The 23,630-nt window shown below is 47.9% G+C and overlaps 1 protein-coding gene across 5 annotated transcripts in view; it reads right to left on the bottom strand.

Annotated features, from left to right (window-relative positions):
* CACNA1B (calcium voltage-gated channel subunit alpha1 B) overlaps positions 1 to 23,630 on the bottom strand; it is a 330,258-nt gene that overhangs the window by 162,242 nt on the left and 144,386 nt on the right. For all 5 annotated transcript variants that reach the window (XM_031059209.1, XM_031059210.1, XM_031059211.1 and 2 more), the window contains exon 7: positions 11,924 to 12,027. In XM_031059209.1, the coding sequence (XP_030915069.1) occupies positions 11,924 to 12,027 (104 nt within the window). The remainder of the gene's footprint in view (positions 1 to 11,923; positions 12,028 to 23,630) is intronic.

Genomic DNA, 23,630 nt, shown 5'->3' with positions numbered 1-23,630 from the left:
GCCTCCTCTGGATCTCTGCAGCAGCTCCAGCTCCTCCCTGTGCTGGGCCAGGGCTGGGGCAGCTCTGCAGGTGGGGTCTCACCTGAGCCCAGGGCACAGGGGCACAATCCCCCTGCCCTGCTGCCCACGCTGGCTCAGCCCAGGGCTCAGGGCTGGGGCAGCTCCAGCTCTCACCCCCAGCACCCCCAGCTCCCTCTCCAGGGCTGCTCCAGCTGCTCGGCCCAGCCTGGGTTGGTCCTGGGGCTTCTCCTGACCCAGGGGCAGCTCCAGCACTGCTGGAACCTCCTGAGGTTCCTGTGGGTCACTGCCTTGTCCAGGCTTTGCTGTAGAATTAGGGAATGTCACTTCCAGGAGAAGGCAATTCCTTGGGTCCCTGCCCATGAAATTCCTCCTGAATGCTCCAGAGCTGCTGCACAATCAGGTTCAAGACTGGAGGGTCTTGATTTAGGATCTTCCTGGTGAAAGAAGCTCCACTTGTTCTTTCTCATTTCAGGATATGGCAGAGAGGTTTGGTGAAGCTGGGACTTGTTAAAAAGAGGGTTTTCTACATGAAATGAAATAATAATGATCTGTGTCTCTTCCACTATGTCCATCACCATTGAGGAACTGAAATATTCCCCATTTGCTGCAACTAGAAAACTCCCAGAATTTCCCTTTGAGAGCTCTTCAACAGATTTCAGAACACATCCAAAGAAAGGAGGGGAATGATATCAAAATGCTGTATTTCATCTAAAAATATTTCAACTGAAGTTTCCCTGCCAGCTCCAAATGAAAATACAGAGAGCCCCATGGGAAGGGTTGGGAGCAGTAAATAGGTTTCCTCTTTTATTCAGCATAATTCCCATTTATGCCATTGACTTGCAAAAATCTCCCAAATCACCAGAAAGGAAAAACCTGAGCAGGAATTTGCTGCTTCCTGCCCAGTTTTACCTCCAGGATTTTTTTTTTCAGAGCTGGTTTTCCACCCTTTGGCCAGTTCTGGAATATGTAATGATGTTTTTTGTGAGGGTGGAGAGGTCTTGGCACAGAGCAGCTGTGGCTGCCCTGGATCCCTGGCAGTGCCAAGGCCAGGATGGGTTGGGAACAGCCTGGGATGGTGGAAGGTGCCCCTGCCCACCTTGTAGCTGATTGCAGAGACAGCAGGACCAAGCAGGATTCCAAGGCAGTGCATCCATCATGGAAGCCACATCCAGTCAGGCTCCTCGTGTCACATTTTTCTCCTGGAGAGTGGCTGGTGCTTAACGTCACCAGGAAATGGATGGCTGCTGCTTTCCACCTTGGTGGGTGGAGGAGGGAAATCAATCTCGCTGTGAAATATGCACTGAGACAGCCACTCCAGGGCAATTCCAGAGCCCCCCCAGCCACACAAGAGACAGAGGCAGCTCCTCAATAACCGCCAGGGTCAGTAAACTTAATAAACTAATGAAATTCTTGTAACTGCTTCATCCACGTTGGCCTTAAATTAAAAATCCTGTCACACCAAAGAGGGATAAAAATCAACAACCCACAATCTTCATCCCCTGAGTGTGTGATTAACTTTGCTGTGTGACAGCAGAGAGCTGGGATGGAGCATCCTAAATTCTCCTTCTGCTTTGGCTTGCATGGCACACGCCCAGGGCAGTGGCAGGGCAAGACTGATGGCATCCTCAAACCTCTGCAATTCGGGTTTGCTGCTCAGAAATCAGCCAGAAACTCTTCCCACAGGCGGGGAAGAGGCTGAGAGAGATGAGACAGCACCGCTGTCATCCCTGCGCTAATAGTGCTGGTGATTAGCGACTCGTAATTACAGCACAGGTAATTAGCTCCTCATTGAGAAGGATCCCACGTTCAGATCTCAGGAAATCTCAGACTCTACACAGCAGAGCAGCCGCCATCCCCGGAGCTGAAGTGCTGCTGAGAAAGCAGCAGATCTTGGAAAGACTCTGCCAGTCACTCCTGGAAAGCAGCTGAGAAGAACTTTTGGAATGTCAAGTCTTCAAATTAACATTAAAAAAAAAATCCAATGAGTTTTAGGACTGGCTTGGTCTCCAGCCCGAGTACATCCAAGGAATGCATAAAGTTGGGCGTGGGTGGCAAATGACACCTCAGGAGACACGGGGACAGCCAGCCCTGGCTGGAGAAACAAGGATTGATAAAGCATTGAATGGCAGTGACACCTTAGGGGCCATGGGGACAGCCAGTCCTGCCTGGATGTGGGAAATCCAGGACTCCTGGACAACTGACCACTAAATCCAGGACTCCTGAACTTCTGACCAAAAGCAGAAGCCATTTATTGTTTACATTACACACATTTTTATAGATTCTACAAACTACTAAGTACACACTTCTTCATTGGTGCCTTTGTCTTGCTCATTCATTTTCTGCCTCCATTTCTCAGAGTATGTGATTGGTTACAGTCCAGGTGTTTCACAGCCCTCTGTTATCCAGTTCTTGCTGTCTTGGTAGACAGTTTTTCAGCCTCTTCTTTCTTAATTTAGCACAATTTATGTTCCAGCAGCCTTGATGAATTCCTGAGGCTTTGATAACAAACAGAAGCAGGCTGGCTGGTGCCCACTATGGCCCGACCCTTGCAAATACATTGCAACACCTGGAGAAACAAGGATTGATAAAGCAATGGATGGCAGGTGGCACCTCAGGAGCCATGGGGACAGCCAGGTCTGCCTGGAGGAACAAGGATTCCATAAAGCAATGGTTTGCAGGTGGCGCCTCAGGAGCTGTCACCTTGATATTTTCTGAAAAATCCCTTTGCCAAGATTTTTCTCCTGAGAAGCTGAGAAACCTCAGAAAAGAAATGTAAAGAATAATTATCTGATTGCTTGGAATGTGGTCTGGAGGTTGCTTCCCAACAGGTGCATCTTTGATTGGTCTTATGTGGATTGTTTTTACTTAATGACCAATCCCAGTTCAGCTGTGTCAGACTCTGGTCAGTCACAGGTTTTAATTATCATTCTTGTCTGGCCTTCTGATTACTCCTTTCTCTTTCTTTAATATAGTTTTAGTATATAATTTTCATATAATGTAATATAATGTGATATGATATATAATATAATAATCAGCCTTCTGAGAACTGGGAGTCAATTCTCATCTCTCACCTCATCCTGGGGACTCTCACAACACCACAACCATTGGTGACCACAAGGAGCCATGGGGAAGCCTGGAATAATAAGGATTGATAAAGCAATGGATGACAGTGACACCTCAGGAGACACAGGGACAGCCAGTCCAGCCTGGTGGAATGCAGCCCTGGGCATCAGATCAGGGACAAGGCACCCCAAAGGCACCAACCTTTGGAGTTTCTCACTGAAACTCCAGAAGGAGAGGAAGAAAGGCAACCACAGCAGAGGCTGAAGTAGCCGCAGCAGCAGCAGGAGGCAAGGGACAAGGGGAAGGGATGGGGGAGAGGAAGGAGAGATTTATTCCCTGGGGCACACAAAGCTGGGAGGATGTTGGTGAGATAGAAATACACTGTTAGAAGTTAGAAACTTGGCTTGGGGAAGAAAAATCTGAATAGAAAAGCAGTGCAATTTCCAGCTGCCTGGGCATGACCCAGAGCTGGGAAGATGCAAACCCAAGAGGACAAATCTTAGCTGGCACTTTGCACCCACAAGGGCTGCAAAGAGAATGACAGGAGAGCAGTAAAAACATGGATTTCTTCCCCATAACATCAGTTCTTTACCACAGCAAGGATCAGGAAAAGTTCAGGATGAGCTGACTTTGATTATTCTCATCCACAGACAAAATCCTCAGAAATCTGCAGGCAAAACTAAAAATAATTTGATGCCTCTGACTTACTGCTCTGAAAACATGACTAGAGATGAATGTGGTGTATTGTTAAATCACTGGTTTCAAACAGTCCTAAAAATCAGGACCAGGTCACCATTGAATATAGGCAAAGCATCTTGATTGGAAAGGCCCCATGGGACAAGAAGGAAAAGCATGGACATGCACCTCATTTGGGCAGGGAAAAACCTGAGGGAGGTGAAAGGAAACCCATCCATAGGGCACAGGGAGAGCACACCGAAAACTGCTGGAATGAGAGGAAACCAAACAATGGATTCACCTGAAAAGCGAGAATTTTTTTAGAATTCCTTTGTGCTGGTGACAGTTGGCACATCTGAGATAAGTTTTACTGCAGTTTGCTGAAAAGTCAGAGTTCATTAAAGAAGGAAAGCCCAGAGGCCTGAGCTGACAAAGCTCTGTGGCTCCCCACCCACCCCAAGAAACAGATTTTTGTTTCTATTTCACCTGGAGCTGCAGCCAGCCAGGATCCCACTGGGAAAGGTCCAGCCTGAGCCCAAAGAGCTGCCTAACCCATCCCAATGTCCAGTGCTGAGGAATAAGCACTGGATCTATCAATCCTGCACAGGGAGAGCTGCTCCTGCTCCCTCCTCATTGCTCTAAAGAGGGGAAATCTCAGCTCTCCTCCAGCAGCTGATAAGGGATGGGAGTATCTGGAGAGAATGATCTCTGAGCACACAGTCAGGCTTCAGAGTCTCTTTAATCACTGCAACAAGAGCTTCAAAGGCAGGCCAGAGATGGGAAATATTCTGTATTTCTGGGGAGAGAAGGGAACAGCACAGAGGTGAAGCCTTCAATCCATCTTCCTCCCTCCTTTCCTTTGTCTGTCCATTCAGCTTGTGCCAATTTGATTTTGATTCCCCCAAATCTGATTTGAAAACTGCAAGTGCCACAGCTGGGCAAACCTGGCTGGAAGGAGGCACTGACAAAAGGAGAAAAAGGAGTTCAAAAGCCCCATTTATCTCCTCGCCTCAGCCTGCTGCAATTGCAGGATGAACCTCCGGTTCTGTTCAAGTTTCCACTCCCAGGACAAAGCAGAGGCCCCATGAAATTCAAATTTAGGTCTCTTCTATATCATTTTTGTATTCCAGGCTTTGATTTCCATTGTGGCTCAAGAGAAGGGCAAATAAAGGAAGTGCAGCTCTCCTGGACTAACCAAAATCACAGAAGGAGCAAAGGACCCACATTCAGTAGGATCAGTCACTGCTCTCTGTCCCTCCAGCAAGAAACCAGGAAAGAAAAATTTCTCCCTCATTTCATGTTTGCAATGATGGCTTTGTTAAAAAGGGTGATGAGCAAAGAAAAAGGGAAAAAAGAATTCTGCTTTTTTCTTCTCTTTCCCCTCCCTTTTAAGCACAGCCTTGGAACAGACTAAAAGCAAGGAGGAAGCCAGAATCTCATCTCTTTCCATGATGCAGCTCTTCTGCTGCAAATAATTAACACCAGGCAAAGTCAGATCACAGCAGGTACCAATGCTCTGGGAACAAATGAAGGATTGTCTCTGTAATGAGGGGAAGGAGGACACAAGAACACTTTGCCATTGTGACAAATTAATCAGCACCACTCTCCTCCAGCCTCTGCACGTCTTGCAGGCAGAGGTTTTATGATCTCAGTCTGGCAAAAGTCCTCAGGATGGGAAAACTTGTCATGAAATTCAGCAGAGCAAGCAGCTGGGGTCAGGGAGGTGGGGATGGGGTTCCCAAGGAGCTGCTCCAACACCACAAAAACCTCAGAGGCCCCGGGACACCAGAGACACAGAGATCCCCCAGGGAGCCTGGAGCACAGCACGCGGAGGGTGTATTGTGGGATCAAGCACCCAGGCTCCAGACTGCTCAGAAAAGGGTGAGAAGAAGAATTAAACCCCTTTTTCCCTGTCCCTTTTTCCCTGCCCATTGTCCCCTTGAGGTGCCACCCCTGCCAGGCTCTCACTTGCACAGAGCTGCTGCACCGATTCCAAACATCTCCCCAGGGTCCCTGTGATCCCCTAGGATTTCAGCTTTTATATTTTCCATTTATTGTAACCCTGCAGTTCTTTAGTGTGTAACTCCAAACTCCACACTCAGTGTGAGCTGCTGCTTTCCCATTTGGGGCAGACACAACAATTCCTCTCCAGGCCTGGCAATCAAGGACACCTCACTGCCTCAGGCCCCAGAGATGGGAACAAAAGTGAGTTTGGGGGGAGCAAACTTGGGGTGAATGACTTCATTAGCTGAAGCTGTAATTGGCAGATTAACCCCCAATATGCAAATGGACCAAAATTATAAAAGTGTGAAACCCATGACCCATCATCCATTTTGGGTGTAGGCCCTGGAGGGGTTTGTCTGCCCTAAATCTACCTGAAGGCCCTTCAATAAATATAACTGCTTTTTATTCCCTTTATTTTGTCTGGCCTCTGGTTTAAGTAGCCTGAAAAAGGCATTACCTGCCTGTGAGAGTGGTCACAAGGGTTTTTGGGATGAAGGAAGAGACGTAGATCTGACTCCATGATCAGAAGGCTTGATTTATTATTTTATGATATATACATCTATTTAAACTATACTAAAAAGAAAAGGAAAGGAGAGTTTCCAGAACCTGCTAGCTACCTAATCTAAGAACAGAAAAGTAAAGTATGATAATAAACCTTGCTCTCTCGGACACAGTCCGAGAGAGCTCTCAGTTCTGGATTGGCCATTATTTCTAAACATCCAATCTGGGCCAATCCAGACAGACCTGTTGCATTCCACAGCAGCAGATAACCTATTGTTTACATTTGTTTCTGAGGCCACATCATAAAGGAAATGTCTGTGACACCTGCCCCAGGTGATCCCACAAAACAGAGGTGTGGCACACCCAGGACTGAGCAGTTCTGGGGACAGCACAGCCCCAGCCTCACGGAGTGGCTCCAGTTCGGCTCTCACAGCCAGATGAGTAAACCCTGGCAGCAACCATCACTCTGCACTGCCTGGGCTGGAAATACCTCAGGCTTCACCATAAATATTTGAGGACATGACAAGCAGCATTTTTCACACTCCAGAGGCACAGACTCCCAGGATCCCAATGCATCACTCTGGGAGCGTGGCCTCTCTGGCCAGAATTCCGGCTGTCTCGCCACCCTCAGTGCTCCCCCAGCCTGGGTCCGTGCCAAAAAGCACTTAGCCTTGAAATAAGTTCAATCATCTTCCTCCCAGCATCCCAGGATAACGTTTATCCTCTTTGCATTGTGTAATCCAAAGCATCAAAACAGCTCAGCAATGTATTGTGTGGCATCATGCAGCTCATTAGCAGGCAAAATTAATACCCGAGCTGTAGGAAACCCCATAATCCCAGCAGGCTGTGGGAAATGCTGGGAGCTGGGAGGGGAACAGCAGCAAGAGGAGAAAAACAGCATTGAAGGGGCTGCTGAGGGAGGGAACACTGGGAAAACAAAGTGGGAATGGGATGGGACGGTATGGGATGGGAAAGGGTTGGTATGGGGTTGGGCTGCTTTTTGGGGATTGAGTTGGGGATTGAGTTGGGGATGGGATGGGGATGAGGTTGGAGTTAGGTTGGGGTTGAGGATGGGGTTGGTGTTGGGGTATGTCAGGGCAGTGGATCCTTGGCCAGGCAACAATTGACATAGTTTTAATGTATTTCAGAATGCTATTAATAATCTTTTTTAAGAAACCCATACTTTTATACCCTTGTTTTTACAGGAGGACTTTAATTGGTCCTTTACTTAAAACACCACCACCACTGGCTAATTAAGAAACCAACCTTTAGTGAACAAATCTCCATAACACATTCCACATGTGCACAACAACAGGTGCAGCAGGTTAAGATAAGAATTGTTTCTCTTTCTTTTTTCTGATCTTCTCACAGCCTTTCCCAGAAAGGTCTGGGAAAGTTGTGCTGCTCTCTGTGGCCAGAGAGCTGCTGCCACAGGGGTTGGGATGGGGATGGGATGGGGAAGGAGTTGGGGTTGAGGTGCCCAGCCGTTGGGGGCACAGGGCAATAAACCAGAATTAAATCAGAAAAATATTCATTGTGGGATAGCACTTCTCAACTGCATGTGGGGGTTTTTCCCTGCTGGCTGCAAACCATGGGCAGAGCTCAATAAAAAATTCATGGGGATCATCCCAGGGCGTTTTGTGGCCAGAAGGGAAGCTGTGACATCCCAAGCAGCAAATGAGCCTGTGTTTGAGGGATGCAGGAGGGCAGCTGAGGTCAGCACCTCCTGCCATGGTTTGCAGTCAGAACAATCTCGTGGTGCCACCAGAGGCAACCAATCTTTTTTGTTTGTTTGTTTGTTTTTGGTTTTGTTTTTTGTTGTATTCCCCTGTATTGCTACCTAGATCACAAACAAAGACTTTACAAATTATTTAATAAAGTTAACCTTCCACTGCAGTCAGCACAGAAAAATGTTCCAAGGGAAATACATTATGGACACAAATTCCTAAATATTTTCACCATTGCAGTTGTTCCACTCTTAGAAAATGCCACCTCAATTTTTGGAAAGTAAGGTACCCCAGCTTTTGAAACAGGGATAGCATCACCCAAGGGCCTGGAGGGATGGGCCAGCAAAACTTGAAGCAGGTGTCAAATCTTCTAATTTCACCTAGTTTTCAATTATTTACTTTTATAATTTATATTTTCTCCTTTCTTGTGTGTGTGTCTGTGACTGGGGAGACACCCCAGCACAATTCCCAGCACATGGATGGGCAGAACACAGCCATGCTCTGAATTCCAGAATTCCACAGGTCACAAGAAGAAGGAAATGAGCTCCTGGATGTTATTGGTATCAAAAGGGAGAGGAATTTCTCCTGCTCCTGCTCTCCTGGCCCTGTGCAGTCCTGAGCTCCCAAATCAGCTGTGACACTCAGCAAAAGCTCTGCAGAAGGAAATAATCTGTATTTTTCTGCTCTATTGGGTTCTGCAGGGCTGCTGAGTTTTCTTGCTTCACAGAAGAATCAAGCACCAGGGAAGGAAAATAGAAAGGGGAGGGGGGTTACAAAGTAAGGAGCAGGGAGGAAAATCCCCCATGAGGGACACAAAACCACTGCTCCAGAGGATGCTGAGTCCTGCTGGAGAGCCCCAGATATTCCATAAAATCCAACCAAACTTCCTGGATTTCAGGAGCTGCTTCGATCACAGTTCCCTTGACCACTGCACCACTCCAGGAAATCTCAATCCCCCTGGAAAACAACACAGAATTCCCTGTATTTCCTGCATTCCTGTGATACAAATTCTGTATTTTCCAGTGCAATGCAGCCTGGCAAGGAGGAGCTGATCCCAGTTGCCCCAGTCAGAGCCCCACCTTTGGCACTGGGGTGAGCAGGTCCAGCCCAGCATCCACCAGGAATCAGCTGGGGCCCAACACTTGGGCTCATTTCTGTATTCTGTCTTTTCCAAACTTCCACAATTCCCATCACTTCCCTGCCTTTGCTGCTGCTACAGAATCATGGAATCCTTCAGGTTGGAAAAGGTCTCTAAAATCAGCAAATCCAACCATCAGCCATGGCCCCAAGTGCCATCTCCACATATTTTTTGAACATTTCCAGGAATGCTGACACCCTGGGTAGCCCATTCCAATGTTCCCCAAGCCTTTCCATGAAAAAAACTGTTCTTACATCCAACCCAAGCCTCCCCTGGCACAACTTGAGGCCATTTCCTCTGATCCTGTCCCGTGATTCCACAGGAAGAAGAATCAGCAGAGAGGGAAGGTTGTTTGCTCTTTATTTCAACACAGGTTTCATCTCTTGTTGCATTTTGGGAGCAGGTGATTCTGGGCATCCCAGTGGGGTCAGTTTTCCAAGATTTCCTCAAACAGGCAGACCCAGGAGCCAAACCCATTCATAACTGGTATCTGTTCAGTGTTGATATGGATTCCCAAATTCCAGAAAAGCAGAAAATTCCATCAAGATTTATGGCAAAACTCTGCACAATTTAGAAGGAAGCTCAATAATTTGTTGTCATTTTTTATTTAGGCAAGGTTGGACAGGGCTTGGAGCAGGAGCAGGAGCTGATGCTGTCCCTGGGATATGATGGCTTCGTGTCCTTGAGTGAAGCTCTATCCTATGGAAGTCAACTTCTCCATGGCTTTCTCCATGCAGAAACCCAGGAGGCAAGTAACTCCAAATTAAATTTCTTTTTTTTTCCCCTTTTTTTTCCATGGTGCTGTCTGGCCTTTTGGCTGCAGAGCACATTGACAACAGTCTCTGCTTTCTGAGGGGCTTTCCTTTTTTTTCATGTCATCTATCACTCCTCCATTTGGATATAGCATCATGGGATGGTCTGGGTTGAAAACAACTTTAAAGCTCATCCCATCCCACCCCTGCCATGGCAGGGACACCTTCACTGTCCCAGGCTGCTCCCAGCCCTGTCCAGCCTGGCCTTGGGCACTGCCAAGGGGCAGCCACAGCTGCTCTGGGCCTCCCCACCCTCACTGGGAAGGATTTTTATACATTTTATACCTTTTTCCTTCCCTGCTCAGCAGCTCCAAGCCCACCAGGAGCCCTGTGCTCCACACCTGTGCTGTGATGTTTATTTCCTCAGCCTCTCCCCAGGAATTATTCCAGGCAAGGACGTCAAACCACTCTGTGAAACAGAAATTAAAGGCTCCCTTCTGTGAGGAAGATTTTCTGATCCTCACCACTAACAAAGGGAATCCTGCACAGAGCTGTGTTTTTATGAGGAGATACACATTTATATAATATTCATATTTTGCCCCAAGCAACAAGAGGCTTTCAGGAGAGTCAGACAGAGGTCTCCAGCTCCTGCTCACTAAACCCCTTTGATTCCAGCACAAAGGAACAGCAGCCTGCAGGATTTTGAGTTGGTTTAAATCCCACTGTGGAACGAGGGAGATGAGGCACCTAATGAACCAAACTCAGCCCTGCTGGGGTAATCCCTGAAAATCAGCCATCAGACAAAGCCTCTGATACACCAGGATGGCCTATAAATGGATTTGATAAATTATAAATGGCTTTGGTCAGTTATGGATCGGTTACAAATGGATTTGACCAGTTATTGATCAGTTATAAATGGATTTGATCAGTTATCAATCAGTTATAAATGGATTTGATCAGTTATTGATCATGGTTATTATTCCTGCACTGAAGGGTGTGACACAGCCTCACCCACAGCCCTCTCCCCTCCTCAAACACCACTGCACTGCTGCCCACAGCCTGTGCTTTGAGCAGGAAAATAATAACTAAATAATACAAATCGGTATTGATATGTTCTTTGGAAAACACTTTCCTTTCTCCAGCCACTCAAAAAAAGAAGAAGAAAGGTGCAGCACTGAAGGGCTTTTACCACACAGCAGCAACAACTCATTTTTTCTTCCCTTGCTGCCAAGAGGCAGGAAAAAAATCCAGATTTTAATACATTTCTATGATCTCCATTGCCTGCATGATCTAAGGAGAAACTCAGTGCAGAATGAGGTGCCAAAGTCTGAGAGCTTTATAGTCCTGGGTGTGTTAATTCCAGGTCGCATCTACCCAGATGCTGGGAATGTTCCAGCTTCAGAGTTGGCACCTTGATTCCTGCAAAGGTCCAAACCCAAACCTCAGCTGCAACAAACACCAAATCCCTGGTGAACTCCTGGGGTTTGAACATCAAGGGATCATCAGCATGTCCCCAAAATCCAGATATTGGCTCAAGCAGGCAGAGATCAAACAAACAAAACAAGTCAACAAAAAAAATCAAACACAAGAAAACAAAAAAAAAAAAAAAACCCACCAAAAAAATCCCAAACCTGAGATCTTTTAATTGCCTTGAGTTTGAGCTTCCCCTTTCCCCAGGCTGCATCAGTAGCATTATCCACATTTCCATGTCCAACTCCAGCATTTTATTGGCACCTGATGGCAGTTCAAGGCAGCACAGAAGTGTTGGCTGCACTGCCCCAAATCAGTCTAATTCCCCACAAAAGTTTATTTCACTCCTGGGTCTGGATTCAGAATCATCGCAGCTCAGGGTTTTTCACCAGCCTGTCCCCCCACCCTAGGGCTGTACAGAAATATCCCCCTGCAAGGAGAGGACAGGGTGGGATATGTGGGAAGGGGACACAGCAGGATGTGTCACCCATCTCCCTCAGTAATATTCCCCTAAAATCAACACATCTTCCCTTTTAATACCCAGGTGGGGACAGAAATTCAGAGTGCCTTACCCTGATAGGACGCCCAGCACCAAGTTGAGCATGAAGAAAGAGCCAATGATGATGAGAGGGATGAAGTAAAGCCAATTCCAGGTGTTTCCTGCAGCGTCGTTTGTCTGGAAACAAATGGGGAAAAGGGAGAGACAAACACAAGAGTTATTTCACCTTGGAGAGAAAAAACCACCCAGAACCTGCAGGGCAGAGGAGATTCCCCTTGGAATTCCACAGGAGTGCCCACCACTGATGTCCTGGTCAGTCCTGCTGTGTTCAGCAGCTAAAATTCCAGCCAATGAACTGATTGTCCCAACATCCACACCATGGGTTTTCCTCAGCTCTAGTGGGGAGATCCCTCTGCTATCTCTGTCAATGACCTGATGAGGGGATGGAGTTCACAGGTGGCACCAGGCTGGGTGGGACATGCATGTGCTGGAGGGCAGCAGTCCTGCAGAGGGTCACACCATGGGTTGAGGGTCAACAAGGGTCCTGTCCTTGGGTCACAGCTTCAGGCTGGGGCTGGAAAGCTGGGAAAGGCCCTGGGGTGCTGTAACAGTGGCTGGACATGAGCACAGGTGTGCCCTGGTAGGCAAGAGGCCAATGGCACCTGGGCTGTCCCACCATGGTGTGTCCAGCAGGACCAGAGCAGTGACCACCCCCGTGCTGGGGCACCTCAAATCCTGTCTCCAGTCCTGGGCTCCTCAAGGAGGACCTTGAGGGGCTGGAGGGTGTCCAGGGAAGGGAATGGATCCCCAGGAGAGGCTGAGGGAGCTGGGAAGGGGCTCAGCCTGGAGCAAAGGAGGCTCAGGGGGGCCCTTGTGTCTCTGCACAGCCCCTGACAGGAGGGGACAGCCAGGGGGGTCGAGCTGTGCTCCAGGGAGCAGGGACAGGAGGAGGGGGGATGGCTCAGGTTGGGCCAGGGGAGGTTTAGATTGGACATTAGGGAAAATTCCTTCATGGAAATGCTGCCCAGCCCTGGCACAGCTACCCAGGGCAGTGGTGGAGTCCCATTCCTGAAGGGATTTAAAAGCAGCGTAGGGGACATGGGTCAGTGCTGGGGGAATGATCACCCTAAAAGCCTTTTCCAACCTAAACAATTCCTCAGTCCAGGCTGACCATGCTGCAGGACCAAACCCCATTTTTAGGTGGCCTAACGCTGTGCAGGCTCCCTGCTGCAGCCTCCTCCCTCCCCAGCTCAGCTCTAACTCCCAGCATCTCATTTCCACCTGAACAGAGCCACTCCAGCAGGGAACCACAGCCTTCCCTAAAGCCAGGCTGCAGGTCAGCCCAGAATCTGCTCACACCCAGACAAGGAGTCTGCAAGAAACCCAGGATCTCTGGAATGGTGGAATTCCACATCCGCTCACTCAGCACCTCGGGCTGCTGCCAGCCAAACCCACCCTGAGCAGGCAGCAGTGGCAGATGAGGCAGAGGAGGGGAGGGTGGTGCAGTTTATGACAAAGTTTCTGCATTCATCAGCCACGAGAGAGTTCTCTGGGGAAGTGCTGAACAGGAAAATGCCACATGGCCATTGACAGAATCCCAGTGCTGAGGAAAATGCAAATTCCTCTCTTGTGCGGGAAGAATGCAGCAATCTGAGGATCTGATGTTGGGTGGATAGAAAAGGAGAAGGGGAGCAAAAAAGAAAGTAAAGACCTAAACACATTCTTCTCACCCTTCTCCCTCCTCCTGCAGAGGGTAAAGAAAAAAACTGGAACCCTGAGGTCACCTCCCTGCCCAAAGGCAGAGCCTACAGAGAAGAGCTCAAACACCACCTGGCAAAAACAGCATTAATTCTGATATTGGTGCTTTAACTCATTATCTTTCTGATGCTTTCTGATCACTCTTCCCAATCATATTCCCAAGAGTAATTTCACTTGCAGGATTCACAGAAGGAAATGCTTTACATGTGCTTTACCTCAGCCATGCATGTACCTGGTGCCACCTGAAAAGTCTCTGTGTAAGAAGTCACCCGATGAACAGGCAAAACCTACATCACAGCATTTCTGACAGGTGATAACACTGATTGCACTGATACGAGGAAATTCTTGCATTCTCCTTGTCCTTCTGCAGAGGGTAAAGAAAACCAGGAACCCTGAGCTCAGCTCCCTCCCCAAAAAACTGCCCTCAAACACCAACTGGCAAAAACTGTGCTCATTCTAACTGATATTGGTGCCTTTAACTTATTATCTGTGCTGCTTTTGGCCAGTGTTCCCAAGCATATTTCCAAGAATAACTTTGCTTGCAGGACTCAGAAAAGGAAGCACCTTAAATGTGTTTTACCTCAGCTGTGCATGTACCTGGTGCCACCTCAAAAGTCTCTGTACGAGAAGTCACCCAATGAACAGCAACGCCCAAACTGTCAGGGTATTTCTCACAGGTGATAACATTTGTAATATTTATATATCAATGCAGGGAGCCCCAGCCAGGGAATAATGTGCTCTGAATCAATGATTCAGAAGGATGAACAATTGCTTTATTAAGCTATATTATATTACACTACATACTCTACTCTATACTATACTATACTAAAGAAAAACCCCTGACCCTTTCCACACAGTCACAACACAGCTTTGACCCAATTGGCCAATCAGTCCAAACAACCATCAGCAGAGTCCAATTAACAAACTCTCTTCACTAAACAATCTCCATAACACATTCCACATGTGCCAAACAACAGGCGCAGCAAACAGAGATAAGAATTGTTTTCTCTCTCTGAGCTTTCTCACTGCCTTCCTCACTGCTGTTCACCCAATGAACAGCAAAGCCCAAACTGTCAGAGTATTTCTCACAGGTGATAACATTTATAATGTTTATAATATTTATATATTGATGCAGGTAGCCCCCAGCCAGGGAACAATGTGCTCTGAATCCATGATTCAGAAGGCTGAACAATTATTTATTAAGTTAGATTATATTACACTACATACTATACTCTATACTATACTACTAAACTGTACTATACTAAAGAAAAACCCCTGACCCTTTCCACACAGTCACAACACAGCTTTGACCCAATTGGCCAATCAGTCCAAACAACCATCAGCAGAGTCCAATTAACAAACTCTCATCACTAAACAATCTCCATAACACATTCCACATGTGCCAAACAACAGGAGCAGCAAATAGAGATAAGAATTGTTTTCTCTCTCTGAGCTTTCTCACTGCCCTGCTCAGGAAAAATCCTGGGAGAGAGAATTATGTCTCTCTCTGTTCAAAGAGTATGTGAATACCACAATTTGTATATAACATTTATAGCTCTGACACAAGTAAGTGCCTCCGAGGTTTGTTAATAGGGTGCATGTCTGCACAAATCCTTCCTCCAGGATCAAACACGAGACCAGCATCTCCCCAGATAGCAAACACCTCTCAGGAATGGCTGTGTCAGTTGATCAATGACTCAGAGGAGATGAATGGGCACTCAGCAACCTCACCACAACTTCCCCCGTGCTCAAGGTGAGGGACAAATGGATCTGAGGAGAAACAGCCCAGAGCAGAAATGCAGGGATGGCTCTGAGCTGCCCAATTAGGGTTTTGAAGGCTTTTGGAATAGCTGATATCCCACCCCAATTCTTCATTGCCTGGTTTGGCTTTCCATTCTTCTCTCTCTTTGCTTTCAGCTCTCTCCTTGCCCTGTTCTGCCCTGCACATCTGCAGATGGGCTCAGAGGAAACAGGGAAACTCATCCTCAGTGCTTCCTTCCCAACATGAGGGAAAAAGGAGCCAGTGATGATGAGAGGGATGAAGTAAAGCCAATTCCAGGTGTTGCCTGTGGCATCATTTGTCTGGAAACAGAGAAAAAAGGAGGAGTGGGGAAGTGTCTGGGGCAATTTTATATTTAGGGTTTTATATTTAGGGGCTGTTCTTCAGCTCTCATCTGGTCAATCAAACATCTCTGGTTGCAGCAAGCAGATCCCATCCAGGGAGGGCTCGAGGGTCCCTTCCAGCTCAGGGCATTCCATGGTTCTGTGAGGCTGGGAATGCTGTCAGCAGCCAAGGGGAGGAGGGAACAGATGGGAGAAGGGAAAAGCACAGAAACATGCAAAGGGAGTGCAGCGGGTTCACTGCTGCCAAATGATCGTTTATCATTTATTTCTCCATTTGAAGCCCAAACTTGGCAGCAGATCCACACTTCCATGCCATGATCAAAGCCCTTAAAAATGAAATGTGTTGAAATACAACCAATTACCCACCCTTCCCTGAGCATCTGCTGGGTTACCCCCTGCTCAGGGCAGGGTAGGGCCTGGCTCTGTTTGCTCTGCCTTGCTCATGAGGATCCAGGACAAACTCCCCTTTGGACACAGTGACAAACACCAGGCCAAAGTGGTGACAAAGTGCTCCTGAGAAGGCAGAGCCTCTTTGGATGTGCAACACCTTTCCCAGTGCTCCCAAGTGTGATAGACGAGTAATGTCATGGTTGACTCTCACAATTAAGAGGCAAATATCCTGTATATATGTTAAAAGAAGTTTTATAGCTTTATAGTTATGCTTTATCACAATTAAAAGGCAAATATCGTGTATATATGTTAGGAGAAGTATTATAGATTTATTACTATTGTTTTATAGATTTATAGTTACGTTTTATCACAATTAAAAGGCAAATATCATGTACATATGTTAAGAGAAGTTTTATAGATTTATAGGTTTTGTTTTATAGATTTGTAGTTATGTTTTATCACAATTAAAAGGCAAATATCATGTATATATGTTAGGAGAAGTATTATAGATTTATAGTTATGTTTTACCCCCCTTGTGTTGTTATCAGGGGTTGCCTGGGTTTGGGACATTTGGCGGGGGTGTTGGCTCATTACTATGGCAACAGCTGACCTCCAAAAAAGATGTCAGGAAGTGATTTCCACCACTGAACAGTCAAGAAGGAGTCAATGGACAGAACTTTGGGAGGGTCTAAAGAGTTAAAAGGTGAAACCTCCATTGTGTGGGTGAGCACATGGTGGGAAAAATCCTCTGCTCCTGGTGCTGTAATATTGTCTCTATTCAGTCTTCTGTTGCATTTTTGATAAGGTTTTAATAAACCTTTTAAATGTTCTGGAAGTGACTCTCATTTCTCACACAAGCAAGCTGGAGCCCAAGCACAGGGTACAGCCCTGGCTCTGCCACAGGGAGAGGCTTTAACCACTCAAAACCTGTTTGCTGCCAGGAAAACCAAACTCCTTCCCCAGGGAAAGCCCCCAGAGTCTCACAGGCAGCTCTGTCTGCCCTGAGCTCTTCATCCACAGAGCCACTGAGCTCCAGGCTCGCTCATTAAGCAGGAGGAGCCAAGAGATCAATTTTTATGTTCCAGCTACAACATTTCACTGCTGTAACGTCTGGCAGTCTGTCAGTGCCACTTGTGCCCATGGAGATGTAACAGGAGGGCAAGAAAAATGAAATAATCAACACAACGTGGAGAATTACAGCCAGAAATTCAGGAGGGGCTCACAGGGGCCTCTCACACTGCTCCTGAGCCTTCTGGTTAAAAACAGCCATGGGGCTCTTCACAAGCACCCCTGAGCAGTGCCCACACCCAGCCCCAGGTGTGCCCTGGGCATAGAAAGATCCACATTCCCTAAATGTGACAGCACAAGGCTCCCACAGCTGCACAGAGGGAAACTGAGGCAGCTCAGGGGCACTTTCAGGGCCACAGTGATCTCACCTCAAACATCTACAGCCCACACAAACTCTGCACCCCTGGAGTGTTCTCTCCTAAAATTCTGAGCTCTGCTCAGCCCCCAGCTGCTCCCACCCCTGGCACTTGGAGCAGGGCACACCCAGCAGGCTGAAATACCCAAATACCCCTGATGCCCTGTGCAGGCTGCCCTAGAGCAGAGGCTGGAATAAAACAGGGATTTATTAAAAGCCTCCATGGATCCACCTTGGGCAGCACAAGACCCAGCCAGGGCTGCACCCAAGATGAACCAAAATGGTCCCAAAATGCACAACCAGGCACGAGGTCTCTCCCTTGGATCAGTTCTGCTCCATTTGCATCTTGCAGTTCATTGTCCCATTCCAGCTTTAGCCCATGCAGTCCCATCCTGCTTGTTTTTCTCTCCCCAACCCACAGTGTTTGTGCTCTTGGGCTGAGATTTGGATTATTTGTCCTTGGTGCCCAGCTGGAGCAGGAATTGTTTTGTCTCCCTGCTCTGTGCACAGAGCTCACCATTCCCTAATGTGAAGCTCAGACCCACACACTAAAGTAGCACAGAATGTGAAAAATAGAAAAGCTAAACCTGAGGCATCACCCAATTCCTAAATCCCCAAAGCATCTCTCCAGCCTGATCCAGGTGACTCTGCTCCATTGGCCACCCTGGAGCTGCTGTCCCTGTTGGGTGTCACAGGACAGCCTTTCTCTGTTCTCTCCCTATTGATGCCTTTTTGGGATATCTAAAACCAGAGGCCAGACAAAATTAAGGCAATAAAAAGCAGGAATATTTATTAAAGAGCCTTCAGGTACATTTAGGGCAGGCAAAGCCCCCCAGGGGCTACACCCAAAATGGATGATGGGTCACAGGTTTTCACTTTTATAAGTTTGGTCCATTTGCGTATTGGGGGTTAATCTGCCAATTACAGCTTCAGCTAATGAAGTCATTGACCCCAGGTTTGCTCCCCCCAAACTCACTTTTGTTTCCATCTCTGGGGCCTGAGGCAGTGAGATGTCCTTGATTGCCAGGCCTGGAGAGGAATTGTTGTGTCTGCCCAAAATGGGAAAGCAGCAGCTCACACTGAGTGTGGAGTTTGGAGTTACACACTAAAGAACTACAGGGTTATAAATATATAAAAGCTCAAATCCTAAGGGATCACTGTACAGGCTCTGAGCACCCAGGGGCTCTGTCCTTTCTCCCTGCACAGTGCTGGTGTCCCCAGGCAGTGACAGCACAGCCACCCCTCAGGGTGCAGGGATCTGGGGGGAATTTTGGCAGCTGTAGCAGACTCAGAAGCCAAAAGCTGCTGTCCTGCAGGGGATTAAAGCCCTGAGCTGCAGAACAGGGCATTCCCCAGCACAGCACACAGCACTTCCCAGCACCAGGCCTTTGTGAGGTGTCCAAGAGCAGAGCAGGGCCGGGGTTAATCCTCACTCTGTGCCTCAGGCACACAGAGCTGCTCAGGCCCCGCTCCCCCTGTTAACACTGTGTCTGGTTATTAATTCATTCCAAATACCCTTTGAAACAATCAGCTTGAAAGCAGCCAACTGCTGCTTGCACGGTGCTGCGGAGCCCAGAAATGCCCTTTTATCACCTCTCATCTCCTGTCCTGCAGCCCTGGCCATCGCCCTCCTTCCCAGGGCTGCTCCAAGGGACGTTTCCTCATCCCTGGAAGTGCCCAAAGCCAGCTTGGATGGGGCTTGGAGCAACCTGGGCTAGTGGGAGGTGTCCCTGCCCATGGTGGAGGTGGAATGAGGTGAGCTTTTCCAGCCCAAGCCAATCTGGGATTCTTATTCTTGTTGCTTCTCTCTGCTCCAGCCCCATCCCATCACCAGGAAATGCCAAAAAGCTTGGTCTGCTCCAGCATCCTTCTCCCAGCCCATCCCCATCCCCTCCCTGCCTCCCCAGGGTCTCTGCCTGCTTTTGGCTCTTGTTCCCCATCCCCAGGGAGCCTCGGGGCTCACCAGATCAGCCCCAGCTCCCACTGCTGGCTCCATCAAAGGGAGCAGGAGCTGCTTTGGGAGGGGAAGGAACATCACATAAAATAACCTTTAATGTGAAAGACAAACAATTAAGAGGCTGCCATGAAAATGTTTCCTGAGTGGGGTCAATAACGGGATTTAATTGGACAGGTATAGCCAAACACCACAGACCATTTGCTTTTACCACGTTTCTAATCAAAATACAGAATAGAGCACACCTAAATTTACTCACTGAATCTAATCAATGGCACAGCCTGACTTATCCAGGGCAATTAAAGGCTAATATTCCCTTAGTTAAGTGTTTTTGCATTGAGAACTCTCAGCTGTCTTGGAGAGATGAACTCTCCTCACCCTCTGTCTGATTTTTCACAACTCTCTTCCTCACCATTTCTGGTAATTAGCAAAGCTATTTACGGGTGATTTATTTCTATCTGCTCCTATTCTTACATTTAAATGAACACAGAAATTACTAAGAATAAAACCAAAACTATTTCAAGCATGTACAAGAGCACCTGGAACCTGCCTTACGATGAAAACAGAAGGAGAAAAAAGCCTTTTTTTTTTAAAGGCTTTCATCTTTTAAATCTTCTGCAGCCTTTCTGACTCAGAAACACCACCTAGCCCTGCACTGAGGAGGTCTGTGCTGCAATCCCCACCCTGCCAGGAGGTGAAATGGGGTCACAGCCAGGTGAAAGATGAGCTGCTCCCACATTCTCCAGCAGAGCAGTGAGAGAAATCCCAATTCTCGAGTGCTGACCCGTGGATGCTGAAAACTGGTCAGAGACAAAAGTCAGATAAACTTTCCCAGGCATTGCTCTGTGAAGTTTTGTGAAAGTCCAGAGAAGGAATTAAAACAATTCCTGATCTTGGCAGCTGGTGTTGTTTTCTCCTAAGATGTTTACAAGAGGGTGTTGTGCCTAATTAGCCAATGGTGTGAGGGATATTTATCAAGGACCAGTCAGGTCCACCTGTATCATAACTGTCTAGAAAAAGTGTGTGGTTTTTAATAAAATTGCATTTAGCCTTCTGAGACCTTGGAGCCTCTGTGTCACTTTATTCATCCATCCTCAATACAACAGCGACACGACCCCACATGCTGCTCCATACAGAGCACCAGGATCTGCAGAAAGCCTTTCCCCATCCCATTGAAATGCCATTTGGGCTCGAATCCAGCCCAGTTTCTCTGGATTCTGACTCTCAGATGTTCCAGCCCATTTTTGGGAGCATCTGGTGCTCAGCTCTGCAGGGGCTCAGCAGCCGGGGCTGCTGCCTGCTGACCCTCCAGAGCCAAATTCAGCTGGCACAGGAACATCCCCATGGACACCCCGGGGCTGTGCCACCCATGGGAGGGACATGGCAGAGCCTGGGCTGCTCTGTGGGAAGGATAAAACTGGAATGGGCTTGTCTCAGGTGTAGCTGGGTGTGTGTTCTGTCCCCATCTGTCAGAGGCAGTTATCTGCTGTCCATGGGGCAGTTTTCTTTATCTCTCCCACAGCCAATCCTCCCTCCAGGAGATCTCTGCTGTCCATGGCCACTGAGTGTCCCTGCAGGGCTGATCCAATTCCAGCATCCCATGGGGAGATGCTCTGCCCAGGGGAGGAGCCAAGCATTCCTACCTGGATCCAATCTGAGCCTGGAGCAGCCCAGCAGCCTTTGCCCACTGCATTGCCAGAGGAGCAGCTTTCTGCTGCCCTGCATTGCCAGAGGGAGCCCAGGCCCATCTGCAGCAGCCCTGGAGCTGCAGAGGAAAACTCCCCCCTTGTGCAGGATCCCTGCTCCAGCAGCAGCACAGCTGGCACTGCAGGAGGGCTGAGCCCCCATGGGATGGGGCTGTGCCACCCCTGACACACAGGGGGCAGGGCATGGTCTGACTCTGGTAGTGTTGTTTTGTACTTTTACATTTGTATTTTTAGTTTTCCTATTAAAGAACTGTTACTCCTATTCCCATAACTTTGCCTGAGAGCCTCTTCATTTCAAAATTATAACAATTCAGAGGCAGGGGGTTTACATTTTCCATTTCAGGGGAGGCTCCTGCCTTCCTTAGCAGACACCTGGCTTTTCAAACCCAGACAGGCTTTAATGAAATTAGTGGCTGGTCCAAATGCTGCTCTGAGTACAGCAAGATGGGGTTGGGTTGAGGTTCAGAGCTTCCCCCACCTGGGCTCAGTGGGATCAGGTGGGTCAGAGCAGTGCCATTGTTCAGAGAGGCAGGGAATTAAAGTGGAAGAGCCCCCAGCAAGCTGCAGTGGACTGAGAGCCAAACAGCACTTCTTAGGATTTTAACCTGTTTATGTCTTCTGTGAGGAAAACCCCTCAGCTGGAGGTTTCCATGGCTGGAAGCAGGGTGGACAGGATTTTAGGAGCCTCTAAACTTCATGTGAGGTCCAGACAACAATTTGAGACTGGAGACACAGCCTTGAGCTGCACCAGGGGAAGATTAGGCTTGGAATTAGGAAAAAATTCTTCACTGAATGAGGGATTGAGCCCTGGAATGGAGTCACTGTCCCTGGAGGTGTTTAAAAAACACTGGATGTGACACTCAGGGCCATGGATTCGTTGACAAGGGGGTGTTAGGTCATAGGTTGAGATCATCCAGTCCAAGGGTGTTTTCCAACCCAGTTCTGGGGTTCTGTGATCTGATCTCCTCTGAGAGTACATCCTAACTGTGTCTTTGTGGGGGGTTGGATACCAAGTAAGATCCCATGGCAGTGGAAGTGTTTCCTGGGAGCCTTTTGGGATCTGATCTCCTTAGAGCACATCGTAAGTGTGTATTTGTGGGGATTTGGACACCAGGAAACATCCCATAGCAGAGGAAGTGTTTCCTGGCAGCCCTTTGGGATGGGTCAGCAGTTGCAGGAAAAGCCCTCAGAGAGTCCCCAGTGGCCTCTGCCCTCCCCTCACACCACAGCCCTGACAAAGCCTGAGCTCTGTGAGGAGACCCCAAACTCCTGCACATTTACACTCAGATCCACGCTCCGGAGAGGATCCTCTCTCTTTGAGGTCTTTGAGCTACTCCACCCCTCCTTTTCACCTTCACACACACCTAGATCACCTCCCCCTTCAGAATTCTCATTTCCCACCTTTTATTTCCTCTGACAGGACCCAGAAAGTGCCAAAGAAGAGTGAAGGGAGATATAATTCCCTCAAATACACCAATCCAGAGCTGGGCTTTCCTCTGAAAGCATCCAAATGCATAAAATCAAGACAAATACGAGAAGACTTTGGGTAAAATCCTCATAGCTGGCAGCATTTTAATTTTGCACAATAGCAGTAGATGTAGGAACACATTTTAACTGTAGTTGTTGCAAGCAATATTAATGTTAATTCAGCCAAGTTTAAATAGAAGCAAATCTTCCCCTTTGTTTCTCCCCTTCTGCAGAGCTGGGGAGGCTGAAAAAGCAAAACCACTGCTTTTTTATGCCTTGATCCAAAGGCTTATGGCACCAATATATCAATACATAAATATGCTAACAGGGTTTCTTGATAAAAAATTAATTCTTTCCCCAGCTAGCATGAACTCACTCAGCTGCTTTATTCATGAGCCTGCCTGGCACTGGGAAAGCTCTGCCACTGTCAAAAATAACAGGCTGGCCAAGGGACTCTACCTCTTTTTAATGTTTTTATTTTGATTTCATAGCCTCTCCTCCCTTTCTTTTATTTTTAAACAGCTGTGGGTTTGAATTATGGATGGAAACTCGGTGCAGACTGCTCCTGGTGGGGACAGGTGAGGCACGTTCAGGGTGAGGAAGGGCAGGTCTCTGCCTGGGGTTCTCCAGAGGAAGTTTTACCCCAGCAAACACCTGGCCAGCCCCTCTCTGAGCCCCACGGGGCACTTATCTGGAATATAAGGAGAGTTTAAGGGCAGGTTAGATGAGGCTTGGAGCAGCCTGGTCTGGTGGAAGCTGTCCCTGTCCTCAGCAGGGAGGATGGAACCAGATGATCTCTAAGGTCCCTTCCAACCCAAACCATTCTGTGATTCTCTGAGGATGCATTTCACACATTCTACCACAAATCTAAAAGCCACAGAGCTCATGAGACCAAGCAATTCCAGCATTTCACAAAATGGGACTCAAGCTGAGGTGCTGCAGGGGCAGCAGGATCAGC

This window comes from Geospiza fortis, unplaced genomic scaffold (genome assembly GCF_000277835.1).
Source record: "Geospiza fortis unplaced genomic scaffold, GeoFor_1.0 scaffold85, whole genome shotgun sequence".
In the NCBI taxonomy this organism is placed as follows: domain Eukaryota; kingdom Metazoa; phylum Chordata; class Aves; order Passeriformes; family Thraupidae; genus Geospiza; species Geospiza fortis.
Note: the sequence above shows the minus strand (reverse complement) of the source record. Positions and strands in the feature narration are given on the sequence as shown.